This window comes from Callospermophilus lateralis, chromosome 6 (genome assembly GCF_048772815.1).
Source record: "Callospermophilus lateralis isolate mCalLat2 chromosome 6, mCalLat2.hap1, whole genome shotgun sequence".
Classification (NCBI taxonomy): Eukaryota; Metazoa; Chordata; class Mammalia; order Rodentia; family Sciuridae; genus Callospermophilus; species Callospermophilus lateralis.
Genome location: NC_135310.1, coordinates 72650325 through 72672382, shown reverse-complemented (window position 1 = coordinate 72672382; position 22058 = coordinate 72650325). Strand labels below are relative to the sequence as shown.

At 32.7% G+C, this 22058-nt stretch overlaps 1 protein-coding gene across 2 annotated transcripts in view; it reads right to left on the bottom strand.

Annotated features, from left to right (window-relative positions):
- The window catches only part of Map3k7 (mitogen-activated protein kinase kinase kinase 7), a 63910-nt gene that overhangs the window by 3794 nt on the left and 38058 nt on the right, over positions 1–22058 (bottom strand). For both annotated transcript variants that reach the window (XM_076858420.2, XM_076858421.2), the window contains 4 exons: positions 17277–17341; positions 6355–6460; positions 2190–2251; positions 1240–1355 (listed from right to left, as the gene is read on the bottom strand). In XM_076858420.2, the coding sequence (XP_076714535.1) occupies positions 1240–1355; positions 2190–2251; positions 6355–6460; positions 17277–17341 (349 nt within the window). The remainder of the gene's footprint in view (positions 1–1239; positions 1356–2189; positions 2252–6354; positions 6461–17276; positions 17342–22058) is intronic.

Genomic DNA, 22058 nt, shown 5'->3' with positions numbered 1-22058 from the left:
TATGCTGATGTCACAATCCTATTTACAGTGCTGAGTGGTAGCTAATAGAACATTTGTAAGCTAGTTAAAAGAGATGTTATCCAACTTAAAGCTCTTTCCTATTTTAAAACAGAACAATATAAACTACACTTAAACTACTTAAATTTGCAGACACTTTTAGGAAAGACTCTCAGAGTTTTTAGTCAAACTTCTTTCGTCCCCTTTTACTTAAGGATAGAGTATTAGCTCCTAAAGTGAGGTTACTGGATATAAATGAATAACTAATAAAAAAATCTTCAAACAAAATAACTTCCCAATATTTCTCATTTAAATACTTAAAATTGATTAAAACTGCTGTAGTTTTCACATTCCCCTATATCCACCATTATTTTTTCTGAACAAAACTCTTCTTTCAAAGAGCACTGATTAAATATGTGAAAAAAAGAAATGTGGATTTTTTTTTTAAACCAATATCAAGTGCCAGCAGTTCTACAATAACATTTACAATTTCTAGACTATAATATTTAATTTCTATCTCAGGCTTACCTTTACGATACCACGTTGATTTCAGTTAAATTACTGTATGAAAAATTGTGATAAAATTCTTATTTTGAAGTAAAATCACAAATGTCTCATGCATTATTTTGGAAAACAAGAATTTTATGTAGAGAAAAATTAATAGAAGGAATCTTATTACCATTTTTTTTTCCTTACAGCATTTGATTTTTGTTTCCACTTATAAATCAGCTTCATAAAATTACATGGGGGGGGGTCATGCTTAGGTTTTTTTTTTTTTTTTAATTAAAGAACTGAGCATAGAATATTCTTTTCTTTCTTCTAGTACTAGGAATTGAATCCAGGACCCTGAACATGCTAAGCAAGTGCTCTATTGCTAAGTTAAATTCCTAGCTCTTTGATTTCTTAAAATTGGGAGGAAGGCAGTTTCTGTAACTCTCAGAAAAACACATATAGGTGTAAAATTCCTCAGAAAAATACTCAATGATATGAAATAAAGCCCTGTAACAAGTACTCCCATTCTCATAAACAAAGATCTGAAAGAATATGTGTACAAAATTGTTTGTAAGATGAAGCACCCCTGAATGTTGGTAACCCAAATTATGACCAACTTTGAAACTCTGAGAACATATAACACTTGTATATATAGCCCTAGTTTATTCTCCTTAGTACAAATATGATATAGTCAAAAGGGTGAGTTTTGCATAAAAAATAGTCAAAGGGCACTTAAAACTTAAGACTTACTTTCTCTGTAATAACAATGCAATTTCTGTTTGAACTTTCATATATTCTTGTGCCATTTTACAATGCTGTTCAAACACTGCCATGGATTCTTTGGAGTTTGGGCATGGTGCTAGAGGCTGAAAATAAATCAGGAATGTTACAACATAATTAAAATCAAATCTCAGTTTTTAGCTAAGATGAGAATTAAGACAGAGAGACTGTGATATATATTTATAGCACTAAAGCAACAATCTTTTAAAAATAAGTGTTAAATCATGCCCTAGAAAATGTTCATATCTTTTTGTCAGAGTTAACTCAGAACTTAAATTGATACTTGCTGTTTTAACACTTTCATGTTCTAGAGAAATATGACCAGAGTACTTGCAGCTTCTGGTATGACATTTCAGGCTGCCAAACTGTACTACACTAAAAGTTTTTTTTTTTTTTTTTTTTTTTTTCCAGACAGGGTCTTGCCCAGGCTGGCCTTAAGATTTCAATCCTTCTGCCTCAATCTCCTAAATAGGTGGGTATAAGGTGTGTGCCACAGAGTCTAGCTCCTAAGAGATATTTAGTTCTCATACTTGTGAGGAAGCACCAAAGTATATTACTTACATTCTTGGTCACTATGAACATAAGAATGCATCACAAAATGTATTAAATAGGGATGAGTTTATGAGTTTTATATTTTAATGCACTAAAATTAGAGAGCGAAAATGCTATGCTTGGTAGTCTTGAACAAAGATATGGAACTATTTTAAAACGACTGTTACGATAAGAACATATGATTCTGCCAATCTTAAATCTGAATAGATTAACTAAAAATCCTTTATTTTAATTTGATTTTAAAGTCTATTTATGCTATAAGCATATAAATGAATATACAAGGATGAATAAAAACATAATAGTCAGCTTCAAAGACAATCTCCCTAAGAAGAAAAAAGTAAACTTCCATTGAGAAAGTGCTCCTTTACCTGTAGTTGGTGATCCAGTGTAAGATAAGCCATTGGGATGGAGTTATCTGATCCATTGGTATCTGGAATTCAAGCATATATTTTATTTATTTTCTGTTATAAACAATAAGAAAGTATGCACAAAATATTGTTTATCTACATAAAGTAAGTAGTATACCAAACAAAAGTTACTGCTATTGGTAATGAAAAGGGTGATTTTAATTTCTAAAGGTAAAGAGAGCACATCTGATTATATATATTAAAGTACAATCACATTCTGTGATTTAAGTTTGTTATAAACAGAACACAATGTTAAAGCTTCTGAGCCTTTTCTTAATTAAAACAAAAATAATGATATGAGACCTTTATATTCAGCCCTGACCCTACCTAATCAAACCCCAAATCTCTTTATCATGCTATGTTTACAATTATGGCTGGGTCAACTCTGTCAACACCAGGGTAAATAGGTAAAGGGAGAAGCAAGCATTCTTTTCCAGTAGATCATTTTCAACTTACACAGATTCTAATGTGAACCTTTCAACTTGTCCCTCCCAATGAGAATGAGAAGAAAGAAGAGATATTACTGATGTGAGTACATTATCCATACAAACGATATGGAAACAAACAAACAAACAAACAAAAAATTTAGAAGTGTGCCTCAATGTCAGGCCCCCAAACAGTTCAATTGGTTAATTCAAACAACCAATTCTATCAAACTATTTGAATAGGCAGCTCCCTATTCCCTGCCCCCTGACCTGACACTCAATGCTGGGGATAAAACCCAGGGCTTCTAGCATGCTAGGCAAACACTCTACCACTGAGCTACATATACTTTTGTTTCTGTTTCAAAGCAGGTAAAACTGCCATACAACTTGACGGAGTGGTATGGGTAAAGGCAAGGTCAGGATGACAAGGAGGTGCTGTATTCAAACTAATAAAAAACTAAGGAAGTTTGATGGTTCAGTAGCCTCTTAATTGATAAGATTACCTTTTATTTTTTTTCCTTCAGTGCTAGGGATTGAACTCAGGGCCTTACCACTAGCTATGCCTCTAACCTTTACGTTTCTTCTTCTTTTTAAGCCATTAAGAATGTGCTCACAAGTTACTACTAAAGCTTATTTAAGCTAAATCAGACCAAATGAGGTATGTCTGAAAGGAACCCTCCCACAATGCTTGTACAAACTAAGCACTCAACACAAGGTGGTGGCAATTATTATTACTATTGATAGTAAATGGAGAATTAGAAATGAAGTGCAATTTTAAATAGTCAAGCTTATATTTCATTGAAAAAGTAATGTTTTTTTTTTTTTTTTTTTTTTTTTTTTTTTAAGTAATGTCTGTTAAATACTGGGATGCCACAGAGAATACAGCCCAGTAGAGTCTTAAGGCTCTTATCCTAAAATCATAATATAAATGTTTTCAAAAAGTGCTAAACAAGAAAACACTTTGTTATTTCTCTCACCAACTTTCTCCGCACTCCCAACAGTAGTTTCAATTATGCTCCCACTCAAATGCTGCATTGTATTAAACTAAAACTGACTAAAAATGATATATCCTTGACTTAATAGGAAAAATTGTCTTGAAAAAGCTTCCTGAATATTTAATATTTGAATAGTGAATATTTAGTATTTCCACTCCTGTTATTCTTATTTAAAACATTGATACCTTATATATATCCCATTTTATCAGATTTCTGTGTCTGATATAATTTTAGAATTAACATTTCTCAGTACAGTGGGTGTGGGAAAAAGTTCAAGCATTATGTTTTTCAAATGACTAAAGCTGTTCCATGTAAGGTTCTTAATTGAATTTTACCTTTTTTCTAAAACCAAGAAGGATTTCACTTTCTCATTTATATCTAAATTGAAATTGAGTTTCCAGTTTCTAATACCAATAATTGGTAACGAGATTACTCTATGAAAGCAAATGGCAAGGTTATTCCAGTTTATTATTTTAATGTTTCAACAGTTAATCAAATTTACCTCCTTTTCTCAGTGTCAAGTTTCACAATGGTTTGATTAAATTGGGCAAAATCTCTTTTCTGGTTCCTCCTGTGCAATACTTATTACTACTCATATTATTTAAGTATGCAGTCTCTGCCTGGAATGCTGCCTTCTCCTTTTTGCTTTAGGATTGAAGAGTACAAAAAAATTATGGACTCTGCCAGGACTCACATTTAGTTGATTTCACTCAACTGTTAAAATGCTTAGCTTGTACTATTAAATTCAGTAGTTTATTATACAGCATGATGAATTTACTGTTAATGTGTATCATGTCTTTAGTCATGATTACAAGGAAAGGTCACATCTTAAATGTCTATCTTTGCAAAGTATTAAGCACAGAAGAAATTTTTGAGTGAGTTTCTCTTTCTGTAGCTCCCTCTACTCGGTCCTTGGTATGTATTTCTTTAGACCCATTATATTATAAATAGAAACTGAAAAGCACTCATTATCTGCTGATTATTAAATTATTATGTTCTTTGAAAACACACAGAAACTTCTGGTACTTGTGGCACTTTTAGGTACTGGAAAAGAAAAAGAGAGAGAGACAGGGAAATACAGTTATGAGAGCTACTGAAAAGAACATGCCACATTGTTGATTTATGTCTATTCAGATCAGTGTAGGCTGAAATTTGGAAGCTCTGCCCAGCTGAGAGATAGACCTGGGCACGGCCAGAATGTCAGAGAAAGTACTCCTGTGGTTCAGGAACCAAAAACTGCTATTACCTGAATGTTAATGATAAAATCTGACAGGAGCATTTTCCTGTCTACCACTTGGGGGCAAAAACAGGACTATGATAAATTCTAACTGAGTAGAGGTGAGCTGTGCTAGGAATGAAATTTAGGAGTTTTATTTACACTATATTTAAACTTACTAAAACTAGAGGATACACCCCTTGCTAAACATAGTCTTATCTTACATGACACAGAGAAAAGCCACTTGGTTACTTTTGAAATTAAATTATAAACTTGACTAAACCATGCCAAATAGCTATAAATACCTGTCATATTTTAGTTTGTGAAGACAGAAAGCTGACTGTTAAATTTTAATTATAATTGCCACTATTAATAACAACATAGTTGATCTTATGTAAAATCCCAAATAGTTTAATTTTCTAAGGTCTAAGAGATCATCTTTCCCTCTCTGACTTATAAATAAAAATTTTCATTTAAGTGTATTTGCTGAGTCTTTAGTTAGGTATTCTCTTAATGTTAGGGCAAAAGTTAATTCTACTATAGCACATAATTTCTTGCTTGCCCCAAATGAAACTATTCCATTCCTATACCTTCAGAATACCACAATACTGATATTGTGGCAAGTTAGTTATCCATGTTGGTGAGTTTTAATAACTCACTCTCTTTTTTTCATCAGGGATAAAACCCGGAGTGCATAACCACTGAGCAACATTCCCAGACCTTTTTATATTTTAGTTTGAGACAGGGTCTCTTTCCAAATTGCTTAGGATCTCACTAAAGTTGCTGAGGCTGTCTTTGAACTTGTGGTCTTCCTGCCTCAGCCTTCTGAGTCTCTGGGATTACAGGCATGTGCCACCATGTGCCCAGCTTAACTCTTAATTGTTTTTTTTTTTTTTGGTGTGTGTGTATGTGTTACTGGGGATTGAATTCAGGGCCTTGTGCACTCGAGACAAGCACTCTACCAACAGAGCTATATCCCCAGGACCTTTAAATTAAATTTTAAAGGTCTAAGTAACTGAATGAAGTCTCCCCATCAGGCTAATAATCAGGAATTTTTTTTCACTAAGTGTTATATCCTTAAAACAAAAGACTGAGATGAAGATAATGGATGGATATTTTAACCATTCTACGAATTTTAGTTATGTCAAAATTAATGACTTTACTACTATCATCTAGTTGGATGGATCACATTAGGAAAACCATAGACTGAAGTATCAAGCATACAATATGCTTCCTAACTAGAAAAAACTAAAACAACTATCTTCAAAATATGTGTTTAGTATCTAGGAGAAAACAATGCAGAGGTCAAGGCAGTCTTTGTCACAGAATTTAAAGATATTTTAAAATTTATTGGTAAATAGTCATTTTATTAATATGAACATCTAAACTGCCAAATAATGCTTGTGTTTGTAAAAATTAATAACAGTACTAAATGAATGTAAGTAAGATGAATTCAATTTCTTATTATAATGTGGAACTAGACTGGTCACCTGTGGAATCATCAGGGGTCCATGGATGACTTCGAGTTGGCTTTTCTGAGGTTGGTCCTGAGGTAGTGATCATTCTGACACTAGGACTGGATGACCTACTGCTCACCTGTAGGAAATAGTGACAGAAAAAACAAAATGTGATTTTTCATTAAAAAAACAATGTCAAAGCTAGGTGCACTGGCACATGGCTATAATCCCAAGCAGGAGTGTTGCAAGTTTCAGGCCCACCTGGGCAACTTGGTAGGATCTTGTCTCAATAAATAAATAAAATATTAACAAAGGACTGGAGATGTACGTTAGTAGTAAGAGCACCCCTGGTTCCATCCCCAGTACTGAAAAACAAAAAAATAAACAATCAAAAAAAGAGCAGCAAGAGACTATTTCCTTTAAAAGGCAAAAAACAGACCTCCATGAGTAGAGGTCCTAAAACACTCTTAAAAAAATAAACTAGGGGCTGGGGATGTAACTTAGTGGTAGAGAGCTTGCCTAGTAGAGTTCGATCCTAATCACTGCCCTCACCAAATCAAACAAAAACCCCTAAAGACATTATATATACATATGTGTGTGTGTGTGTGTGTATGTGTGTATATATATATAAATTTATATGTACTCATGCATACATATTACCCCTTTGAAGCCAATGAGCTTCAAGAATGTAAGAGAAACACTCAAGACTGAAGCAAGCAAGACCAAGAGAGCAAAGGTAAATGGGCCTGAAACTTGGGTATCGTACAACACCAATGGCCTAGAAGTTTTGTGTTGACTGCCTGTTGCACCAGAAAATTAAACCTTAGCCTTTTGTAGGATGGGCGAGCCTAAAACTTAGGGCAGGTGTCCTTCTCAGAGAAAGAGTAAACTAGGAAAAGAAAAATCTACTGACAAAATGGTGATAGGAAATCAACCTATCTCTGTAGTGGCTCTGTATGGGATGATGTTGGGGAGGGGGGAGAAAAATGTTTCCACTGTGTATCCATAAAAAATTTTCCAGAATCAGTGGAAAATATAAAAAATCCCAACCACAACAAATCTCAAGTATAAAAAATAAGAGAAAAGCTATATCCTGAATTTAATCAACATGGGACATATACAGGCAACTTCTAGAAAACAGACAAATAGAAGATAGACAAAATAGCCAGAGAAAAAAGACTGATTCATAGGTTGAACATTCCTAATCCAAAGACTTGAAATTAGAAGTGCTCTGAAACCCAAAACTTTTTGAGTGTTGTCATAATGCCAAGAAGTAGAAAACTCCACATCTGACCTCATGTGACAGGTTACAGTCATAACATGAGTACTAAAAATATTGTATAAAACTACTTTTAGGGGCTGGGGTTGTGGCTCAGTGGTGGAACACTTGCCTAGCATGTGTGAGGCACTAGGTTCAATCCTCAGCACTACTTAAAATGAATAAATAAAACAAAGGCATGTGTCCATCTAAAATTAAAATGTAAAAACAAAAAGGCACTTTTTGGCTTAAAAGAACTATTTTCAGACTATATGTATAAACATAAAAGAATTTTGTTTGATTTGGGTTTCATCCACAAGATATTTCATTATATACATAAAAATATTCCAAAATCTTAAAAAAAGTCTTAAATCTGAAACACAATTGATCCCACACATTTGTAAGGAATACTTAATCTACAAAATATCAACAGCAATAAGAGATGCCAGAAAAAAGGTGGAATATCCATAAAGTGAGAATTGAAAACTACCAGTCTAGAACTGTTTAGTCAAAAAAAAAAAAAAAAAAAAAATGTAAAGAATGAGGTCAAATAACATTTTCAGATGAACAAAACTGATGTAACCATCCAGACTCATATCACAGGAATTCCTAAGCATGTACTTAGCAAGAAAAATTTTTCTTGGATGAAAGGGCCACAATGCAAGTAGGAATACTGATAAACAAGGGTATCAGTCCACATACTGAAAATATTAAGTGACCAGAACAGTGACTAATTAATAAAAATACCAAACAAATAAACAATATAGTAATAAATTTATGTACAACAATAGCATAAGCAAGAAGAGAACGGATTTAAAAATCCTCATTCAGGATGAGTAAAAGAGGCAGGAAATGGGAGGAAGGAGGAGGGTTGGGGAGACACTGGGGACAGAAATTAGTCAAAATGTGTTTTTATGTAAGTATAAATATGCCACAATGAAACCCACTGCTCTGTATAACTGAGATGTACAATTTTTAAAAAAGAAGTAGTAAAATTCAACTCTTAAACCAGAAAGACAAAGTATGAGATGAAAAATATACTTATTCAATCCAAAAGAAGGTAAGAAATGAGAAAAAGAGAGATAAGAGGAAGCACAAAACTTACCAGTAAAAGTTAACAAGTGTAAATGGGCTAAATTTTACAGTTAAGACATTGAAAAGAAAAAGGGAAACAAAAACCAAATCAGATTATCAGGATTAACTAAATGCTGTTTAACAGAGACATAACTAATTCAGAGAGAGAAAGAGAAAGGACAACAGAAAGTTAAAGAATGAAAAAGATAACCAGAAAAAACCTACCCAAAATAAAGTACCTAAAATAGTATTAGAATACATTTTAGGGAAAAAAAATCATTAGAAAAAGAGACAAAGTAGTCAGTTGTATATGTTGTATATGTATATGTATATGTATATGTTGTACCTATATATAGTTCAGATAAATAAAGTAAAAATATATAACCAAACTTCAAGGAGAAAGGGACCCATCTATCATCATAGTGAGAAATTTTAATATTCTTCTATATATGATACATAAAGAGACCCAAACCCCAAATACATACAGAAGAAAACCTGAACTACATAAAAAAAACAAACCTGATCTAAACATACATGACCCTATGCCAGTCAAATGCAGGCATTCTTTTCAACACCTTTGGAATTGGAACATTTGTAAAACTGTTAATATTATGAGCTCCCAAGTTAGAAAAAAATGATCATATTAAACAAAATGCAATTATCTTTTGTACTGACTTCAAAACTAACTTTAAAAATCCTATATTTATTAATTTAAAAACATTTTTAACTAACTCACTGGTTAAAGAAAACAAAATGAGTACTAGAAAATATTCAAACTAAATTTAAACATAACTAAAAACTTAATGCAGCTAAAAGAGGAACATACAGCAAAATTTTTAATTCCATATATTTATATGAAAAAAATCCTAGAAGCACTGACAATTTGCAAGGCAGGGATCTAACTTACAAGGTGAGATAGAGTACTGAACTGTAAGCTTCCCTAAAAGAAAAATAGTAAGCTGGGTGTGGTGGTGCATGCCTGTGATCTAGTGACTTGAGAGGTGGATTGCAAGTTCAGGGCTAGTCTCAGCAATATAGCAAGGCCCTAAGGAACTCAGTGAAATCCTGTCTCAAAATAAAGAATAAATAAAGAACTGGGGATGTGACTCAGCAGTAAAGTGCCTCTGAGTTCAATACTCAGGACTAAAAAAAAAAAAAGTATAAAATATTTTAAAAATAGAACAAATACTGTGCCTAGTCAATTTTTACAAATTTGCAGTGAAATACACAAATCTCTAAAAAATAAACAAGTTACCAAAATAACCATTCATCACAGAAAATACTAAAACCCATAGAGTTGTTATAGTAGGTGTCTATCACTGAGCTACATCTCCAGTCCTTATTTTATTTTGAGACAGTGTCTTGCTAAATTGCCCAGGTTGGCCTCCATCTTGTGATCCTCCTGCCTTAGCTCCCCTGGGAGCTGGGATGACAGGCATGTGCCACCATGATTGGCTTGAAAAGTTTTATAGTTAAGTTCTATCAAACACTCAAGAAACAGACTTTCCCAGTCTTAAAAAACTTACTATAAGAAATAGAAAAAGAAGAAATATTTTCTGATTCATACTGTGAAGGCAGTAAAACCTGATCATTAAATAAGGACAGTATAAAAAGAAAAATCACTAGCAAACCTTCTAGTAATACTAGAAAAAGGTGCTTAAAAAAAAATCCCTACGAAATCCATTTTAGTTTTTTTTATCTTTGATAATTTGATAATTTCAATACATACACATGTATGTGCGCGCGCGCGCACACACACACACACACACACACACGGACAAGAATATAATTTGTTAGTTATGAAGCCTGACAAGTGAAACTCATGAACCCACAGCCAGCTTAAGAAATGGTACTTTAGCACTTCAATAACTTGCTTTCTTTATCTGTAGAGATAGGGCTGGGCTAAGAATGTGATGGCTTCTAATGTTCCACACAGTGTCAAAATTCTATGATTTTAAGTCTTGAAAAAAGCACAGCGAATTAGATACTAGATAGTAAAAGAAACTTTTAAAATCATTTCAAGGATAAAAATCATAAAACAATTCTGAAGAAAAACTGATAAAATTGGGTATTGTTGAAATTTCTTCAGAAATTCCCCAAAGCTTTTCTATACCATAAGCAATTTTTAACTCCATAATCAGATTGGTCATTCCAAAACCTCAGTTTCATTCATGCCACTCTACATAGGTGTTCTGTATATCACAATCATCGTTCTGTTCCTCCTGATCCTGTAAGGTCCAGCTCAGATCTCTTTCAACATTATGTGGTCATTTTTGTTACTGTTCTGCTTCTCTGTGAAACAAATCAGACCCTATGTTTAAGGATGAAATGCCTAGCACTGTATCAAATGCAAACCATTCACTTACTGGTTGCGATTGGATCAATTCTGATATTCTCAAGCATTTGTGACTCTTGATCAGCAGGTATATATTATCCATCTAGATTCTCTCCCTCACAATTTTTTCTGCCATTGTTTTCCTCCCAGCTTTTCATCCTGACTCCAAATTCATTCAAGGGTAAGTGGCCAGCACATGTATGAAACTGAACAACATAAAACTGCTATTTTTGTACCAGAATTTCAAATGGTTCAGTCTAATACTTTGCATACCTGGGTTTAAATCTGTCTGGGTATTTTTGGCTGTAGAAACTTGTATATGTAACTCAACCTCTTTGAGCCTTCCTCATTTATAAAGTGTGGATGAGAAGAAGTTATAGATAAGAAATTGGCTTTGGAGACAAGAAAACCTAGTGTTTGAATTTCTGCCCTGCCAATTATAAGTAGTTCAACTTTAGATAAATTCTATAATGTCTAAACTCAATGGAATCAAATAAGTTAAAAGTAAATGAAATCAGTATAACATATATCATCAAGTTGTAAAAATCAAATAAAATAATGTACACTAAAGATCTTGACACAAAAACAATGCTCATTAAATGTTGGATAAGCTGGCTGTAAAAACAAGATGGGCATAAGAGTAAACTTGTAGCACTTAACAATTCCTTTCCTAGTTTAAACATCAGTTCTTTTATAAAGCATATAAATGACTAAACCCTATTACAAGGATATTTCCTTCTTTGAATTTTGGTTATGTTTATAAAAACTTCCTACATAAACTTGGGCCTGAGATGCTTTATATTACTCTAATTTTTTGAGGGGGGATAAGTGGGAGTGAGTATTGGGGAACTCAAAGGCACTCTAGCAGTAAGCTACATCACCAGCTGTTTTCATTTATGGACAGGGTTTCATTTTCTGATTGGCCTTGAACTAGTACTCTTCCTCCCTCAGCTTCCCAAGCTGTTGGGATTATAGGTGTGTGTCACCATTCCAGGCTACTCTCAAAAGTTTTTGATTCTTCAAAAGTACTTTAATTTCTTTAAAGAACATACATATTTTTGTATTATACCTGGGCTTTAGAAAGTAGTTAACTATGTAACATCCACATAAGTACTCAATGAATAAAATGTCAACATGAGCTTTTGGAATTCACATATAAAATGGATGCTTAAACTAATTTACCTTTGTATATAACAAGAATAAACATACACCAAAGTAATGATATGTATATAAATAGTACTTTTTAGATACTGTTACCCTTGATAAATCAAGTATCTTATATTATGAAATTATCACTGAGTCCTTTTAATTTTCTTTGACTGAAAGCAAGCCTTGACTTCAGAAGCGTAGACTGCTTTGCTCATAATTATAATTTATATCGTAAATCATTTATTCTTTTTTAATCTCTTGCAGTGTTGGGGATTGAACCCATGCTCTCATCTATACGCTCAGCCCTCTATTGTAAATTGAGTGTAGTGTTTCTTTAAAGTGTTGGCAGACTGGGTTCCAGTCAGTATAATTTTATGCTAAAATTTTAACATTTTTAAAAGGAAAAGTAAATGTGACTGCAACATAGGATAATCAATATTAGTTATGAGTAAACAAGACACAGTACAAGTAAGAATCAGGTCTTCAAAATATAAGAATAGATTTAGTACATGGAAAAAAGGGCCATAGAACACTAGTAATATTAAAACAAATAAGGCTATCTGGACCTAATATGAATAGGACTCCTGAAATTTAAATCTTTCTCAAGAGAATTCTTTTTTTACTTGTTTCTTTTCACCTTTTCCCAAGCTCTCGGCATTTCAGGTATTTGACACACTTGTTATACTTGTATAGATTTCTATAGCTACAAAACTAAGAAAAAAGCTAATATTCTTAGTTTAAGTTTCAAAACTTTCTTTAAAGCTATAAGAAAAGCCATATGGAGTTAAATTTATATGTATAAATGATCTAAAGTCTTTCTTTATATGTCAAGGAATGTATATTTTAATGAATTTCTGGTTAAATTTATGTTATTGCTTGCAACCTACTGTGAAGGTTATGTAGTAGCTTTTTTTTTTTTTAATCACTAGAAAAATTCTGATGGCTACATATACTATCAAATTATTAAAACACATTTTGTTCCTCCCTTCAAGACATATGTAATTACTTTATTTTATTCTCATATAACCTGAAAAGTTTCAGATATATATAATTTATTACAGGATTGGATAGGAAAGTGTTCATGAGTATACAGAAATGCTACAGAGCAATTTAAGGCAGCAAAAAAACACTAAGCTAAATTTAAACTGAAGGGGGAAATTACCATCAGTAGACATGATCCAGAATTGGCCTTTGACCAGAATTTTATGTTTATAAAAAGGAATTAAAAGTTATAATACTGAAAAAAGAAAAATAAAGCTTGGCTTTTTATTTCTTACCTAAAAGTCTGGAAAAATATTTTCATTAAGGCAAGAACTTATGCCCAATGCTACTATTTAGACTGTCCAGTTCACTAGTTTATCATAATTTCATCAGTTTGAAGTTGTAATTTTCACTGACTGAAGCCTCTCCAAGAGAAATCTCTAATATAGATCTACAATGGATAGAATTCCAAATGGGGCATGTAGGCATTCTAAAGAACAGATAATTTTAGCGAAACACAGAAAGACTCACACAAATGTATAAAAAATAAATTTGCGCAGTCTTCTGTTCAAACTTATTATCATAACAAATATTACAGTTTAGCCTTGTTCAATGTATGATAGTTAGAACTCATCACTGAAAACTATTTAAATAATGATGATGCAGACTATCAGAAACCAAAACTTTTAACATTTACTAAGATTACTCTAACACAAATTACATCCAATTTTATATGAAAGATAGAATGATCAAGAGCAGAGATTTTGGGCCATGAATCAAGTTTGCATTAACACCTGGTTATAACAAGTTAACAGCAGCAAGATTGAGACTTAGGTTCTAAGTTTCTCCAATCCTTAGTTTAGCTACCTGCAAATCAAGCAATAAAAAATATCTACTCTATATAGCATTAAGATTTAGATAATATATACTTATTATAATATATAACTCCAGTTTACAGGTGAAAAGTCATTTTATTGAGATTGATCTTAAGCCTTTTATAAGGGCTTGCCTGGTACAAAGTTAGTGTATAACAAAGGGAAGCTATTATTACTATAATTTTTTTCATAAGAGAATTGATCAGATAAGTTTGATGTGCCCTAAAAGCTCCCTGAGGACTGGGCTTTATTGGTATTGTCAGTGTACCCAGCCAAAGATGACCAGAAACTGATCTGCTGTGTTAAGAGTTGGGTTTAATATTTGTTGCTGTGAAGACGACTCATCATATTGTACCATGGTGTGTGTTAGTCAGTAAGAGGGTTTTACAAAGAAACTTTTATAGAATTTAGCCTTTAGGTGAGTGATTTTGGGGAGGCTCTAAGGAAGTTGAGGTTCACTGTAGAGTGGCTGCTATCAACAGGAGTGCCAATTCTATAAGGAAGGCAGACCAGAATGAAGTAAAATAGTAAAGTAGCACTCATATTAGGTGGAAGAGGGCAATGTTTGGTATTTTGTGGGTGGCATCGAATTTTTTTTTGTCTGTGTTTAGACAACATTATAAACTGGGCTTGTTTTGTCTCATTTTACCATGGTCTCAGCATAGCCTTGTTTGATGTTGGGGTCTAGAAGATGATGTCTCATACGTAATAATATAGACAACTGTGAGAGTCGGAACAACTTCTAACAATACTGACACCTCAGTGTCAGATCAGTTCTTGGATATCTAGGGTTTCTTTTGTTTTTCTCAAAGTCTCTAGGAGGGCCATACCCATTGTAAGTGTTTAATAAATGTCCTGAATTAACTGCAAAGCATGGTTAAAAGTAAGTTGTACACTGCGAAGAGACAACCTTTAATACATATAACACATATGCTTACCTTGCTACCTTTAGTTAAGAAGTTTTTTTTTGCTCACTATTCCTCTCACAACCAATTCCAGTTTACAGGTGAAAAGTGTAAGTCATTTTATTGAGATTGTATCAAGTCAAGAGCCAAAGTAATAAACTTTGGTTGGTTCACTTTCTTTAATGAATGTAATGTTAACTTTTATCAGTAAATTCTTTCTCTCTGATGATGTACTAGGTAGACAAAATTCTTTTCTTCATGCTGTTTATCAATTTCCATGGCCAGAAAAAAACAAAGCAAAAACTAAAACAGAAAAACCAGCTTATCACTGCTTTACCAGGAAAGAACTATACTTCAAAGTATTAGGAATCCACATTATGAATACTTTTGTCCTTCAAATAATGAGTATTTACCAGTAATTTTTAAAAGTTCAATTTAGTGGTCATTTATCACATACTTTTCAGGGGAAAATGTTTTCATAATATATTAGGGTTACTGTTTGTCAGTTTATTCCAAAAGGGACATTAGGCATTTTAAGGTTATAATGCTTAAGTAATTTTGAAAGAGTGGATCAGTTTTAGAAACTGGCTGTATAATGGTAGCACACCAACTGTTTTAGAACAGAAGTTAGTCATATAAAACTTTCCCTTACCCAAATCTTTTAGAATAGTCTATGACAAATCAAGCAAATGACTGTCCTACAATCAGTCTGCCTTAGTTCCTGAAAACATCATTGTAAATTGAAGGGTTAATAATCATGATAACAAGTTATATAGAACTTATGAGAAAATGATAAGACTTGGTGTAAAGAGAACAGTCCTGAATTAAAGCAATGCCCTTTCTCCAGAGTCCACAGAAAAGCATGCACACTAGCAGCCACTGCTCATGTCTTTTAGAGCAGGCTTCTCATTCCTAGTCAAAGGGAGAGCACTTGGCTAGAGGTTCTCATAACTGGAATATCAATAGCAATAGTAAACAGAGCTTAAAAGCCTGAGCTCATCAAGCTTCTCCAGAATCAAAGCAAGTACCAGATGTCAAACTATCTGTTACTAAAGCTTTTAAGTATTTGAGGGAAAGAAAAAGGGAAAATTTTAATCAAAAGTCAGGGCCTCACAAAAAAAAAAAAAAAAAAAAAAAATTACTGTTGAATAAGAGGAATAAAGATCTAGAATTACTAATATCATAAAACATACAGTAAATGTGTCTGTATATTTTAAGAACATATGTGTACATGTGCATGTAGTCAATGAGTTGTATAATAAAAATATTTCCAGATAAATGAGAATCAAAGATACTTATTAAATATCTCAAATTATTTTTTGTTAAGTTAGTTAAGATGATGGCAATACAGGGCTTTCAAATTTTATTAATGAATACAAAGAATCTCTAACATTTATAGTCTTTTATAAAAATGAAATAAAATAACTTTTCAGGATATAAAATACTAATACAAATTATCACAAATTAAATCACATTCTTTATAATATACAATGCTAAAATTTTACATGAATATGGACCATGATGTGATAGTTTTATTACTTCACATGCATGCTGTACTTACAAAATTTATTTCAGTATAAATGAAACAAAACAACAACACATCTCATAATCAGTTCTCAAATCATTTTAGAGAATGTTATATAAATTATAAATTATATATGTTAGGTACATTAATTTGAATAACAACAAAACTAACGACTGATCTACTTTTATATATACCTGGTTGGTTAAGACACTATATTAGTCAGCAATGGTTTAATAATAGCACTTTCTGGACTATCTACAAAGAAGCAGTGATAACAACATTATGGGTGGTTAGAAGAACATCTAGAAATATAAATAAAAACCTTGACAACTGGAATAAATGCCTTTCTGGAGTGTATCCAACTGCTTGCTAAATATTTGTCTTAAGGATATTTCACAAAAATATAAGTGCAGTGGATATGCTACTAATTAAAACACATGCCAATGTCCTGTGTGGCCCCAGAAGAAAGGCATCTTATTGGGGAATTACTTACTCCTCTCATTGATAAAAAGGAGGTAACACTAATGATTCACTTTACAGTATTATGATGACAAATTATTAATTATACAACTGAATATTTCTTTATTAAAATGTATATAAAAATCATATACATAGAGAAATACTGAACAACTTACTTTCTCATTCAGTTTAAACTTACTTTTGAAAGTTATCCTTCCAGTTAAATTAACAACAGAATCTACGCTTTTTGAATACTTAAGTTCATTGTCAATGAACTTCTGAACCACAATTTTGGGTCAATTCACAAAACCACTTTTGAAAAGTATATTATAGTTAATGCTTGATTTCTGCCTATCATTTTTCAAAGACAAAGAATTTGAATGTTAAGTCTTACCTGACCAGGCTCTGTTCCAGTAACAGTCAAGTCTTGGATGGATCTACGTCTTGGTTGCCCGTTGCCTTTTAAAAAATAAAAAAAGTAAAATAATGGAAGCTATTCAAATAGGTAATAAGGATATAACTGCTATAGCAGGAAATTTCCATCTGTTGCTCCTTGGATCTAAACAAAATGTTTATGGGAAAAAAGAAAAGTGAGTTTATTGTGTGTGAGAGAGAAAAGAGGGAGAGAGGGAGATAGATGGATATGTAAGGAAAGGAAGAGAAACAGCTGCAGTGTTTTAACTCAAAAATTGCTGGCTTACAACAGAATATGTCCTAATACAATAACCATTCCGACCACATGAATAGCTGCTGAACTCTCTTCCACCATCTTTTGTCATGTGTTTAAATAGATGAACGCCGGGGGGCTGGAGCTGATGACGGCATCTATTTCAAGGTCCTTACGTTAGTTTTTTACAGCAAGACAGCTAGAATGTTGTAAGACACAACACAACTGACTTTAATGGGCAGCAGTACCTTGTTTCAGGGCCTAAATGGATGCTTAGGCTTAAATTTATTATACCAAGTCACACTTAATCCTACTAGTGTTTGTCAGAATCCAGTAATTTGTTATTTGTGAATATCAACTCAATTTCCTCCTGGAGATAAATTTACTTCTCATTTCACTCTCAAATATATATTGTTAAAATGTGCTGCAATATATGTGTGTATATATATATATCTTCTGCTTTATTTAATAAAAATAAAAAAAAATGCTGCAAATTTAAGTCTTTAGCAAAATGGAATGAATTGAGCAATAGTGTCACTCAGCACTTTTATTTGGGAACAGGGTTGTTTATACAGTATCTTCTAAGATGAGAGATCAGCTGTCTAAAAGGAAACACCAAAATACCATGGATAACAGCTGACACAATACTCAAAATTCTTTTGACTCTGACAGCTATATTATGTAATTTTTCAACTAGTGGGCAGTGCTCATAACATGCACTCTAATAGCTGTGGCCCAATTAGCAAAAAATTCATTTTTTAAATTTCATATTTTTATGATTCCGAGTTTAAAAAATCCTCTTAATCCAATCAACATAATTTGACAGCTTAAGCCATGTGACTTCATTGTTTTGCATATAAATCAAATGGACCTTAAGATGGAATAAGAATGTCTAATGCAATAATATGCATAGTGAATATAAAAACTCAAATTTATAGCAACTTCTGAAAGTCTAAATCATTTCTTTTTTACATTTTAGACTTCTTTCCATGATATGAATTTAAATTTACTTCAAATTTCAATTTATTCACAGAAGTCCCAACTTTCCACTACAAATTAAAACAACAAACTGTGTATTTATTGAACCAGGCATACTAAGATACTTTTATGAATACTTTTAACTATCCCTGTTTCCCAAGGACAAGAAGGAGTCCCATCATGATGACTAATAAGCAATTTTAGGCACATTTCATTCAACAAACTCATTCTAAAATTAGCAATAGATGAGACAAGCTTATAAAAGTGTCTGGAATTCTCTTTTCAGATCAGCAACGTTTGTGAATCTGAGGAACCATCCTGCATATGTGTCTATAAACGATTACATCACCATCACTGCAATAACAACAAAAATGAACTGGAGTCTATGTGGGGGTAGGAGGAAAAGGAGTAAAAACTTAAGGAAGCAGGGTAAAGAAGAGCAGACAGTAACAAATACCATTAAATGAGAAATCCTCCAAACTACAGCATGAGTTAAAGCAAGCAATATCAGACGATGCATTTTAATTAGCATAAGCATGGCAGAAACCACCTGGCAAATAGTTCAGACAAAGCAAAAAAGGATTGCAATCAACAAATACTTGTTGCTCCAATATTAAGTTTAAGTCATAATTTAGAAATATGAATATAAAAATCAATCTCATAGAACTGCAAATGAAAATCACCGCATGTGTTTGCAGAACATTTGGATTCTGAATATTTTGCAACTGAATGATTCAGAAATGCACTCGTTGTACATTTTTCTATAGTTTTTGATATGTGCATACCTGTATTACAAATAGTGCAAACAAAAAAAAAAGTAGAAGAAATGAGCAACATGATATAAACAGACACTCGATTAAGGAATCTAAAACCCACATATGATGGAGTATTTCATTCTGTGATCAATTTTGAAACTTTCTTTACTTATGATAGAGAAAAACTGTATACATATTTTAGAATGACTTTTCCTAAGTAAGAGCAACAGAAAGGAATACATCACGAGGCCAACTCATGCTACATACCTTTGCCTACTCCCCATCCTCAAATCAAAAGGGAAGCAGCTATAAACAATAAGCAGTTTATATGTCAGTTGTTTTCATAGTTATGTTTTTAAGTCAAAATCCACTCTTCGAAGAAGTTTCTCTTTTAAATACAATTGCTTTCCTAAGCAAGTCATCCTAGAATTCTTCTGGAGACTGCCAGCTTAAGTCCTAGGCAGACCACTTCTGTAGTTTTTCTTACTGGTTTAAATATGTTCACAGATTTCCATCCCTTCAACTATACTCATTTTTTTTTCAAAGTTCCTGATGACCCTCTTCACTTAAAAAACAATACTGTACTTGAGTGAAGACTTCTCTTAACCCAAATTTGGGGAAATTTAAGGTTCTTAAATTAGAATATTAAAAATTATAGGATGTTATTCTTATGTGTAAAATTTTATATAGCATCATATATTGCAGTATTAAATTCCTGTTTCATGGTAAACTGAATATGTAATTTAAAATGTATTCTTATTTAGGCTACCACAAATTTCATATTCTTAAACCACTTTTAGCAAATTCTGCCTCTTCCCTTAGACCTTTCAGGTAGGTTTTTCAGTTTTGTTTTTAAATTTTAAATTTTTAAATTCTCCTATCAAATGAGAGCAATTATTACTTCCTGCTGAATTGTGCCTTCCAATAAACCAGATTTATTATGCTAAATGTTTTTTTTAATATTATAAAAATAATCTTGGTAGACTACAATATGGTGGATAGACTCCTAAATATTCAATGTAAAATTAACTTCTTTATTAGTCACAATACACAAAAATACTTTAAAAGTATGGTGGGAATAAATGACAGAAATAGGCATAGACATCTTAGTTCCTCTTGGGCCCCAGCATCCCTAATCAAAGGTTTACATCTGCTAATGACACTATCTTTACAATAATTAATGACAATTATCTGTGCTTGCAGATACCTTGTATGGATATGCCAGATTCAGAAAAACTCAATTCTTTGTATTCAACTGTCTCTTCATATTAGTGCTGCATTATTTAGAAGGATATATTTAATAATTTATCCAGTTAAAAAGAATGTTTACAAACATTAATATCCATTATTTCTTCAACCAAATTTAGTTTTAGAAAGGTTATATTCTCATCTTGGTAAAGCAAGCAAAATAATGTCTAGGTGTGCCTCTGAAGAGTATCTGTCTACCTCTAACCGGTACTCTACAAAGTAAGTCAATCGGTTTGCCAATACCTAAAATATTTGAAACTCCCAGAGAAAAGCAACAGTATAAAAGCATCAGAAACCTAACTACCCATCCACTCTTCTGTTAAATCTATTTCAGTCTTTTCATATTCTACTTATTTCACTTTACTACTTTATCTCACTATTAAAAACAAACAAACAAAGAGTATAGCCAAATGTCCTTACCTGAAATTGAAAGTAAATACTCATTAAATCTGTTTAGGTTAAGAGATCTAAATCCAACTGAAATCATAATCTAAAATTTCTTTTCATTTCTAAGAATGATACTGTAAACAATAAATAACAATTAAATTCAGGCTTTTCAGGGAACTAGGCAAAATATTTTATATATTTCAACTGTTATGGTTTGGATGTGAGGTATTCTCCAACATAGACTCAAAAACTTTCACATACTCATACTTATAATTATAATTTCAGTATTTGGAAAGTTTTACTTTTATGAATCATATTTTAGAATTTAATTTTATAATAGCAATCAAGATTGTATAAACTACGTGTAACAAATTTAATATTAGAGTGGGAGTGAAGATGCAAGTGGTGGGAACATGAGGGCTGGGGTCCTAGCTGCTGTGTAACTCTGGGAAAACCATCATTAGATCTAAGTTCTTTGAAAAATGGCTATAAATTCACCTGCTAACTTCACTGCTAATAAAGCTAAATGAAGGTCAATTAAGATGATGTACTTTAAACTACTTTGTACATCACAGAGAGCATCTAACCAGGGTTTCTCAGTTTCAGCACTGTTAACTTTTCAAACTGGCTAATTTTTTGTTGTGGGACCTGTGTAGTATGTTATAGGATGTAAGCATCCCTGGCCTCTATTACTTAAAAGCCAATAACTCTTGCCAGTTGTCAACTGTTACGGTTTGAATGTGAGGTATTCTCCAAAAGTTCACCTATGTGACAATGCAAGAAGATTCAGAGGAGAAACAATTGAGTTGTAAGAGTCTTAACCCAATCAGTGATTTAATCCCCTGACAGGGATTAACAGAATGGTAACTGAAATGGTAGGGTGTGACTGGAGGAGATGGGAATTGGGGTGGGTGTGGCTTTGGGTATATGTTTGTATCTGGCGAGTGGACTCTCTGTGCTTCCTGATCACCACGTACCACTTTCCTCTGCCATACTCTTCTTCCATGTTGTTCCTGTCTCACCTGGAGCCCTGAGGAATTGAGTCAGCTATCTATGAATTGAGACCTCTGAAACCATGAGCCCTCAAATAAACTCTTCCTCCTCTACAGTTGTGCTGGTAGGGCTATTGGGTTACAGTAGC